Consider the following 10104-nt stretch of genomic DNA (forward strand, 5'->3'; position numbering starts at 1 on the left):
TTTCATAGAATTCTCAATGATGTTGGGGAAGAATAGAAAGATGCAACAATAATCAAATGAGACAATCAAAGTTCAATCAAACTTGCTAATAATCTGGTGTTTCACAAGAACCCTAAACACATTGATACACAATTCCACTTTGTCAGGGAGAAAGTGCAATCAAAAGAAATCCATCTTGTATATTGTAATACATGTGATAATGTTGCACACATTTTCACTAAGCCTCTTGGTAAAATTAAGTTTGAAATTTTTAAGGAGATGTTAGGCATATTTGTGAACCCCTTCTCCATTAAGAGGGAGCGTTAGAGATAAGGAAGAATATCCTAGAATAGTGAATTGGTTCACAGTACCTTGGGATAGGAATTAGTTTCTATTTTCTAGGGTACGGTTCTAACTTCCCTAAAACCATGATTACTATATAATGTGTGATATACATTGAGTATGTAAAGTGTTCTGTAGAGCCATTCTCTCCTGGTTCAGACTCTCTGTCGTAGAGCTGACCAATGGCTATTTTTTATTAATACAAACATCGCTTTTTAACATGAAGACCTATCACCACTTGAACGTGAGGTGGAAGCCTACACGTGCATAATAACTTGATAAGCTTGGTCGACGACCTACAAAATTAGAATGCAAGAGCCGTTCACGATCGCAAAATCTACTGAGCATTGAAGGCTTCATTAAATTACACACACTAACCAAACTGCAATAAAACCCACTACTGGTTCCTCACATCCATTGAACCTTTATGAAATTTACATGGAAAGAAAACAAAATGTACCTTGGAAATCATACATGGAAATTCTATTGCCAGGAATTTTATTTCGCAGCCTTACATTGTGTTACCTTACCTGCCACGCACGTCATGTATCAAAACTAAAATTAGATAATGTTGGTCAACGTTAGATAAAGAAAGTAGAGAGATGATATACAACCTTAATCATGGGGCATTGCGGATCTTGAAATGATCCAATACAGTTTTCTTTATCAATCCTTGGCTCCAGAAAACTCCAAGGAATTCGTCAAACGTATGTCCGCGGTACTGAGCTGGATGCGCTTCATCAACCATGGATGGTGCAGGAGCAATAAACGCATCCACTGAAGGACTGTAAAACGTAGGAATTGATATATGTGCACTCGCCGCGTTTGTTACTGCTCGATGCTCAATACTCCTGAATCTCCCATTGCTGATCACCTTTTTAATATATTCAAATAAAAAAAAGGAACACACAAGTATCATGATTAAGTCTATCTGCAACTTTTACAAAGATTGAAAACTATGTTTTATGGGATCTGCGTAGTTTTTACAAACCTGCAACTAATCTCCCAAGTTGACAACGAAGGCATTACGTACTGGTTCTACAGCAACCCACTTTCCATTTTTTAGAACTTGCAGGCCGCTCACATCGCCTTGCATCAAAACAGTGATGCCCCCAGCGTCTGAATGGCCTGGTATACCAAGGGTAAGATCTGGATTTGGGCATGGAGGATAATAATTTATAACCATCAATTGATCGTGTTTTCCAAATGTTTTATCCAAGTAATCAGACTCCAGCTCTAGAGCTTCTGAGATGGCTGTTAGTAGCTTTAAGCATAGTGCTCTCATCTCCAATGTTGGAATATTAATTCCAACTGCTGTGGAGCAGCAGCGATGCGGGACATTGCCGATGAGTGATCGCCGATATCGCATCAGCGAGCCACAATAGAGGACTTACAAAAGAGTCGGCGTATCTGCGGTAGAACTGCAGTGAACAGTTGAACAACAACAACTATTTGATTCATTTGTCCTGATCCGGTGCCCCACATTTATTCCTTATCTTTTAAGCCACCGCCATTACCATATTTTCACTCTTTAATTATTTTTGAGTTCCCGAAGTAGGAAAGATCAGATCCAGCGCTACACCATTACTTCTCAACAACTGTATTAATGAGCAGAATGGCTGAAACAGAAAAGAACCAGCCTTGAGCCGACGCAGCATTTATCAGTTATGGGTTTCCACATAACCGACTCAAGAAGCACAGCAGAATGTCAGAAAGATCAGATTTTATTCATTATGAGCAGCAGAGTACAGCAGAAACTTCATCAGCAAGTTAAAGCGGTGATGACCCTTTCGCGCACTATAAAATACAGACACAGCAGTGAAGAAAAATATAGAAGCAGAAACAGAAATTGAAATAGAAATAGGGGAAATATATAGAGAGCAGATGAGAGCACGCAGCAGCGTAAAGAAAAATATTTCCAGAACAGTGAAATGCACAGCAGTGCAGATTTGAATGTTTTTTTATTTTAAGATTGTTTGCTGTGAGACAGAGATGCTGAAACAACAGTGCTGAGATAGAGTTGCTGAAACAGAGTGCTGAGACAGAGATGCTGAAACAGCAGTACTGAGACATAGTGCTGAGAAAGAGAGTTGTTGAGACAAGCAGTGCTGAGGTAGCTGTATATGCAGCAGCATAAATGTATTGAAAGTTTTACACACGGCAGTGTAAAATATCAAGCAGACACAACAATGTCAATTTGGACAGATTGAAGTGCCTCTGAAGCAGGCATGTTGGAATTCCTTTGTTAAGAGGTAAATGTTATTTGTGTGGAACAGAAGCGTTCCTTGGTGAATCCCTCTGTCAAGAGGAAGATACTTTTCAGCATAGTTTGGTGAATCCCTCTGTCAAGAGGAAGATGCTCTTCAGCATAGATCGGTGAATCCCTCTGTTGAGAGGAAGATGCTCTTTAGCATAGATTGGTGAATCCCTTTGTTAAGAGGAAGATGTTTTGTAACAGTAGTTGAGAAATCTCTCCGTGTGAGAGGAAGACAAATTTGTATCAGTTGATTTACTGTTTATAAATAGAAGTTCCTTTTTGCCTGTTGCTGTTACACCGTAAGTCGAAAAATACTTGACGTCAAAAATCCCCGTTGTTGTTACACCGTAACTCAAAAAATACTTGACGTCAAAAATTTACGTTGCTGCAACACCACGAATAGCATTGCTGCAACACAAGTTACAGCAACTGAAAAAAAAACTGCGTTGCTGCAACACCAGTTACAGCGAAGCGATTTTTTTTCTGTTTTCACTATATTAAAACATAATATTATTTTGATCAGTTTTTGATCCTGAGGCAAAGTAGAGTATTATTTTATGCTCTGTTCTTGTGTTTTTGAATTATCAAAAATCCCGAAAACAGAGTATTACTCTCTGTTCATATTTTTGTTGTTTCGGAATTTATCAGAAAATTCCCAACAGTGGAAACAAATGATTTTTTTTTCCACTGTATTTTGTTTGGAATAAACAGAAATTCCCGGCATGGTATCAGAGCTTGTCCAGGCTCTTTGAAGACATCAAAGAAGCTGAAAGAAGATTTCTTGCTGCAGCAAATTATCCAGCAGACCGAAAACATTGTCAAGGTATTTCTCAGATTAATTTTCTGTGTTGCTGTTGAAGAAACAATCAGTTATTTTAAGATACTCAGTCAAATGGCAAGGTCAAAGAAGAAAGTCACCAATCCTGCTAAGAATGTGTCTCCCTCTACTCCCAAAATAGAAGACAATCAACTTGAAAGCATTTTATTTGAGGCTTCAAGGTTTAATGGAAATTTTGATATGTGGGAAATAAAAATGAGGACTATCTTACAGTCTCAAGGGATTGAAATTTGGGAATTAGTAATTGATGATAGCAAGATGGATAAAGAATCTAAGGAGTGCAATGCAAAAGCAGCAAAGACAATCTTGGATGGACTGCCTGATTCTGTAAAGAAGAATATAGGAAAATATTCATCAACAAGGGACATATGGGACAGACTTCATGACCTTCATGCAAAGGGAGCACTGACCATGACAATCAGTCAAGAAGGAAATTCTGAACCCAACATAGAAGCTGAAAATGAGAAGGTTGACTTCATCAAGCTTCAAGTACAAGAAAGAGATGAAGAGCTTGCCAAGCTTAAGAAGGAACTTGATCAAAGCAAAAGGAAGCATCATGAAGAAGTCATATCCATGACAAATCAGTTGAATAAAGCAAAGAAGCAGGAAGATATCTTGTCAAGTCAGCTTGAACAAAGGCACAAGAGAGTGAACAAACTTGTAGAAGAGATCGGACAGTACAAGGCAGAGGTCTCCTCTCTTAAGGCTGAATTACAAGAAGCCAGGAAGCAGGCATAAGAAGCTGAGAAGAGAATGGAGAGCAGTCAAGCAAAGAATGAAGAAATCTCCAAAATGAAGTCAGATATTATCTCTCTTAAAGTAGTAGCAGCTGAAACTACTTGTAGCAAGGAAGAAACTGAAAAACAACTTACAAAGAAGAATGATGAGTGTGAAAGATTGGAAGAAGAGATTGTCCTCCTTAGAAAAAAGGTTGAAGGGATGAACAAAAGCATGAAGAGCTCTCAAGCCTTGGATGATATGCTCAGCTATCATAGATCTCCATATGATAAATCAGGACTCGGGTATGTATGTGAACCCACAAACAAGAATGAAAATGCTTTAAGCAAAGGAGATGTGAAGAAGGCAGAAAGAAATTGTGATGCCCCTAGTTCCAGCAAAGGTAAGGAGAAAAATCAAGGCTACAATAGAAGAAATCCTACTGTTGATGACGACAAAGATGCGAGAGGCAATGGTTATCAACAAAGAATTTCAAGGCAGAAAGGCTTCGGAAGTACATCAAGGAAACCTCCATATACCAGGTATCAAAGTTCATTTTTTGGTTATTGTTATTCTTGTTCAAACTTTGGTCATATGGCAAAAGACTGCAGAGCATTTCATAGAGATAGATGTTGTAGTCTCCGACAATCTCCAAGAAACAATTTTGCAAGAAGAAATCATGAATTTTTATTCATGAACAATGTTGAATGTTTCAAGTGTCATAACATTGGGCATATGGCACGTGACTGTAACTTGACATGGGCCTTTACACAAGCTAGACCCATGCAAAAGAAGAAAGTTACACAAGTATGGAGAAGGAAGAAAATACAGTCCGAAAGTCCCTTGAGCTCTCCAGCTGATCTAAGTTTCTTTTGAGAAGATTCTGCTGAAAGAAGATAATGCATACACTAAAGGGGAGCCTGTAATTTTTTATCATTATTGTTGAACTGTATTAACAGTCATTCTTTGATGAAGATCTTCTTATAAGGAAGAGATATGGAATTAAATCTCCCATGACAACAGAGAAGGAGCAAGTTGCTGGTATTCTGACCAAACCATTGGATCAGAAAAGTTTTGAATTTTTTTATGAAATGTCTGGGTATGATTGAATGCCAACTACTATGATTGAATGCCCAACAGTTGAAATTAAAAGGGGAGTGTTGGAATATTAATTCCAACTGTTGTGCAGCAGCAGCGATGTGGGACATCGCCGATGAGTGATCGCCGATATCGCATCAGCGAGCCGCAATAGAGGACTTACAAAAGAGTCGGCGTATCTGCGGTAGAACTATAGTGAACAGTTGAACAGCAGCAGCTATTTTATTCATTTGTCCTGATCCGGCGCCCCACATTTATTCCTGATCTTTTAAGCCACCGCCATTACCATCTTTTCACTCTTTAATTATTTTTGAGTTCCCGAAGGAGGAAAGATCAGATCCAGCGCTACACCATTACTTCTCAACAACTGTATTAATGAGCAGAACGGCTGAAACAGAAAAGAACCAGCCTTGAGCCGATGCAGCATTTATCAGTTATGGGTTTCCACATAACCGACTCAAGAAGCATAGCAGAATGTCAGAAAGATCAGATTTTATTCATTATGAGCAGCAGAGTACAGCAGAAACTTCATCAGCAAGTTAAAGTGGTGATGACCCTTTCGCGCACTATAAAATGCAGACACAACAGTGAAGAAAAATATAGAAGTAGAAACAGAAATAGAAATAGAAACAGGGGAAATATATAGAGAGCAGATGAGAGCACGCAGCAGCGTGAAGAAAAATATTTCCAGAACAGTGAAATGCACAGCAATGCAGATTTGAATGTTTTTTTATTTTAAGATTGTTTGCTGTGAGACAGAGATGCTGAAACACCAGTGCTGAGATAGAGTTGCTGAAACAGAGTGCTGAGACAGAGATGCTGAAACAACAGTACTGAGACACAGTGCTGAGAAAGAGAGTTGTTGAGACAAGCAGTGCTGAGGTAGCTGTATATGCAGCAGCATAAATGTATTGAAAGTTTTACACACGGCAGTGTAAAATATCAAGCAGACACAGCAATGTCAATTTGGACAGATTGAAGTGCCTCTGAAGCAGGCATGTTGGAATTCCTCTATTAAGAGGTAAATGTTATTTGTGTGGAACAGAAGCGTTCCTTGGTGAATCCCTCTGTCAAGAGGAAGATACTTTTCAGCATAGTTTGGTGAATCCCTCTGTCAAGAGGAAGATGCTCTTCAGCATAGATCGGTGAATCCCTCTATTGAGAGGAAGATGCTCTTTAGCATATATTGGTGAATCCCTCTGTTAAGAGGAAGATGTTTTGTAACAACAGTTGAGAAATCTCTCTGTGTGAGAGGAAGACAAATTTGTATCAGTTGATTTACTGTTTATAAATAGAAGTTCCTTTTTGCCTGTTGCTGTTACACCGTAAGTCGAAAAATACTTGACGTCAAAAATCCCCGTTGCTGTTACACCGTAACTCAAAAAATACTTGACGTCAAAAATTTACGTTGCTGCAACACCACGAACAGCATTGCTGCAACACAAGTTACATCAACTGAAAAAAAACTGCGTTGCTGCAACACCAGTTACAGCGAAGCAATTTTTTTTCTGTTTTCACTATATTAAAACAGAGTATTATTTTGATCAGTTTTTGATCCTGAGGCAAAGTAGAGTATTATTTTATTCTCTGTACTTGTGTTTTTGAATTATCAGAAATCCCGAAAACAGAGTATTACTCTCTATTCATATTTTTGTTGTTTCGAAATTTATCAAAAAATTCCCAACAGTGGAAACAGAGGATTTTTTTTTCCACTGTATTTTGTTTGGAATAACCAGAAATTCCCAGCATCCAAAGCGTACTTGCCAGTGACCTCCCTGTGAAAAAAAAAGAAGGCAAAAGCTAAATCATAACAAGTTACATGACATATCTGATGAGTTGTGTCTAAAAAATTGTTGTTTACCGACTGTGTAGGCTGCAAGTTTTTTAGGCCAAGAACCGATGACTTCCTCTAAAGGATGACAAGGATGTCTGAGATAGTCCTTCCAGTCATGGACTTTCTCTTTGCTAACATTCGTGCTGGTCGAGAGCCGAACGAGCTGCCTTGGGTTCTCTGAGTAAAGACATGCTCGATCTTCCACGGGCATTTCGAAGAATTCTTCGGCGATATCCATCATGCTTTTCATGACAGTCTCTGGCAGGCCATGGTTCACTATCTGTTCTTCACCGTATCAACCATATTGTGGTCAACAAAATATACAGTCACTCAAATATTCAACTTCATGCTCACTAAGTATATTAATTCCAGTATATGACTGACTATTAAAGAAATTCCAGTATATGATCAGCTATTTCTGGTTCATAGATCTAGTATTTTATGGAACAATTTAATTAGTGGATAGTTGAATTTGAAACAAGAATTTGGTAACTTTTAAAACCATCCAGCTTTTCAAAATAATTCCAAACCATTAACCAATAAAAAGTAAATTTGTGTTTCACTCACTCCATTTATTTTTATCGGTGTTCCAAAAACAGGAAACATTAAAGAAAAGTCATGAGGATGAAAAACTGTTAGGGTTTGACATATATACCTGGAAAAATCCATCCTCCTCACAGGCACTGCTGATTTGTTGGAGTACCTTTGTTCTGTTAGGGCCATCTAGATCTTTGAGATCCACCACCGGAATGCTGTCAGAATAACAGACCTCATACATGCAAGGGCGTTCGTTGGGAGGCCGGATAAATTTCTCCTGGACTTGAAGATGGTTAATTCGATTGGAAATTAGCTTCTCAATAATTCCACTCAGACCATCATGATTCTGCTCAACTGGAATTGCAGATGCCATCGTTCTTACTTTTCTTTGCGTATTGAGGCTCAACGCACTTTTCACTAGAATAAGTTTTCCAACACAATATATAGAAAATTGCTTTGGTTGATGCTTGAATTGGTCAACTATATTGTCGTTGTCCACAATAAATGGCTCAATATTTTATAATTTTTTCATCTTCTGTCAAACACACGAGATGCCTTAAATTCAAAACCCCGGCCTTTTTTTTGCAGTAAGAAAAAAAAAAGCTGTATTATATTTATAGATATTCGGAGTATGTATTCTATTCATAGATATTAGGAGTATACATCATATGGCAGATAGTAGGAGATATCCCAAATAGGTCATGAAGAGAGATCATGAGAAAAAACTATAAGGTCCCAAATACATACAAGAAAGAGGGATGATATAGATCCATATCAGATCAGAATATGACAAAAACTGTCTCTAGACATATCAAAATAATATAACGATCTGCTGAATAATAGCATCTGAAATAGATGAAGATGATAGAACATGATGAAACACAGAGGAAATATAGAATATAACAGGTTCATGCTGCGTACCATATATGAGGATCAAAAATATTGAAGAAGCAGGTTTATACAATGTACTAGATATGAGAAGAGAGTTACTTATGCTATGTACCGAGGAGGCAAAATTCCTGAATGTTGTGCTGAATTTCTCCAACAGTGATGTGTTGGAAGGAACTAATTCCAACTACACACAGCCAGAATTCAACAGAAGCTTTAAATGCTGGATCTAGAATTCAACAGATGTATTAAATGTAGTTTCTAGAGATCGTTGACAAAATGGGCAAGCTTCCTGAAGAAGCCACCGCCCCATCAGACTCCAGAAAGTTCTCTGTGATGTATAAAAACCTGTTCAGCGGATGAATGAAGACAAGTTGCAAGTTGCAAGTTTCTGTGTTTATGTGTGAGCTGTATAATCTCTGATATGGTATCAAAGCTGAGGGTTTGAGCTCGGTGTGTAATGCATTTGTATTTCGGGGTTTCCAAATCGCCCATCGTTGCGTCAGCGCAGCTTGTTGCGAGTGTTGAGTGCCGCTGCTGCTGAGGAGTGCTGAGTGCCGCTGAGTGTTGTGAGTGTTGCTGGAGATTTCGAGAGCTCTGAGTGCCGTTAGGGTGCTGTTGAGTGCCGCTGGGAGGAGTGTCGTTGTTTGAGTGTTGCGGGAGTGTGAGTGCTGCGTGAGGGGAGCCAGAGTGTGCGTGTTTTCTGCGAAGGTTTCAGTTTAGTTTCACATCTCAAGGCTGGTCTGCACTTGGAGGAGAAGATGGACTGTGTGTTGTGTTCTGAGTTTGAGGGTTTCTGCTGTATCTACTGTGTGAGGAAGAGCGAGCGTTGTGGAAGTGCCTCTGTATGAGGATCTAGTGTGGCTTAAAGAACTGTTGTGCGTGTGCCACCATGTGAGGAGCCAGTGTGGCTTGAAGCATTGTATGAGGAGGGCACCGATTTGCCAGCCCATTTGAGCCATTGTGTGAAGTTGTGTAGAGGAGCAGTGGCATGGAGGAGCCGCCTTGAGAATCAACCAGCAAAGGCTGTAAGGAGAAACGAACTGTAGAATCCGTAGCTTGAGAAAAAGAGGTGACCTGTGAGGTCGCAGAGCAGGGGTGAGGATGAGTTGTGAAGAGCTGTGAGACAACTCAGTGAGTGCTGTGAGTTGGAGCTGTGTGCTCTGAGTTGGAGTTAATAGTCAGAGCTCGGTAGTGTAAGCTGGAGCGCTGTTGAAAGAGCCAAGTGAGCTGTGAGAATATCTGAGCTCAGGTGAGCTATGTTTGGCCAGGGTTGTGAGGGCTCTGTGGTGTGAAAAACACAGGTAGAGTCTGCCCGTGGTGTGTAGATTGGTGCAGCTAATCAAGCCGCAGTGTGGAGTGCGCTGTGATTAACTGGTTAGAGGCGCTGTTGAGCTGCTGCATTGAGCGTTGTCTAGAAGTGTTGATGTCGTGTTTGTGTTGGCTGTTAGAGTGCTGAGGTGAGTGCCAAGAGGAGGCGATGTTAAAAGGAGAGTGTGATTGTTGTGTGACTGAGTGCTAAGTAACGTTGTTGTGCTGCCATTAAGTAAAAGTGTAGCACTGTCAAGGAAGATTGCAGCCCGTGGAAAGTATTTGTAGAGTGGAAGCCGCAGA

At 39.6% G+C, this 10104-nt stretch overlaps 1 protein-coding gene across 1 annotated transcript; it reads right to left on the reverse strand.

The window, feature by feature from the left end:
* Positions 1–940: 940 nt before the first annotated feature.
* LOC149147611 (protein DMR6-LIKE OXYGENASE 1-like) lies at positions 941–7975 on the reverse strand. Its single transcript, XM_089441891.1, has 5 exons — positions 7721–7975; positions 7093–7345; positions 6992–7006; positions 1355–1575; positions 941–1195 (listed from the first exon to the last, which is right to left on the reverse strand). Exons 1-5 carry the CDS (start codon positions 7973–7975, stop codon positions 941–943), a joined length of 999 nt encoding a protein of 332 aa, XP_089298017.1.
* Positions 7976–10104: the final 2129 nt, after the last annotated feature.

The sequence above is a fragment of the Pinus tabuliformis genome, chromosome 9, assembly GCF_031772625.1.
Source record: "Pinus tabuliformis cultivar Carrire ecotype Pingquan chromosome 9, CPIR1, whole genome shotgun sequence".
NCBI lineage: Eukaryota > Viridiplantae > Streptophyta > Pinopsida > Pinales > Pinaceae > Pinus > Pinus tabuliformis.

Coding starts and splice junctions, on each gene's coding strand:
- LOC149147611 (XM_089441891.1), bottom strand. CDS start 7,975: ATGGCATCTGCAATTCCAGTTGAGCAGAATCATGATGGTCTGAGTGGA. Junction 7,346..7,720: donor AGGAGGATGGATTTTTCCAG/GTATATATGTCA, acceptor GGTGAAGAACAG/ATAGTGAACCATGGCCTGCC. Junction 1,196..1,354: donor AGTGGGTTGCTGTAGAACCA/GTACGTAATGCC, acceptor TATATTAAAAAG/GTGATCAGCAATGGGAGATT.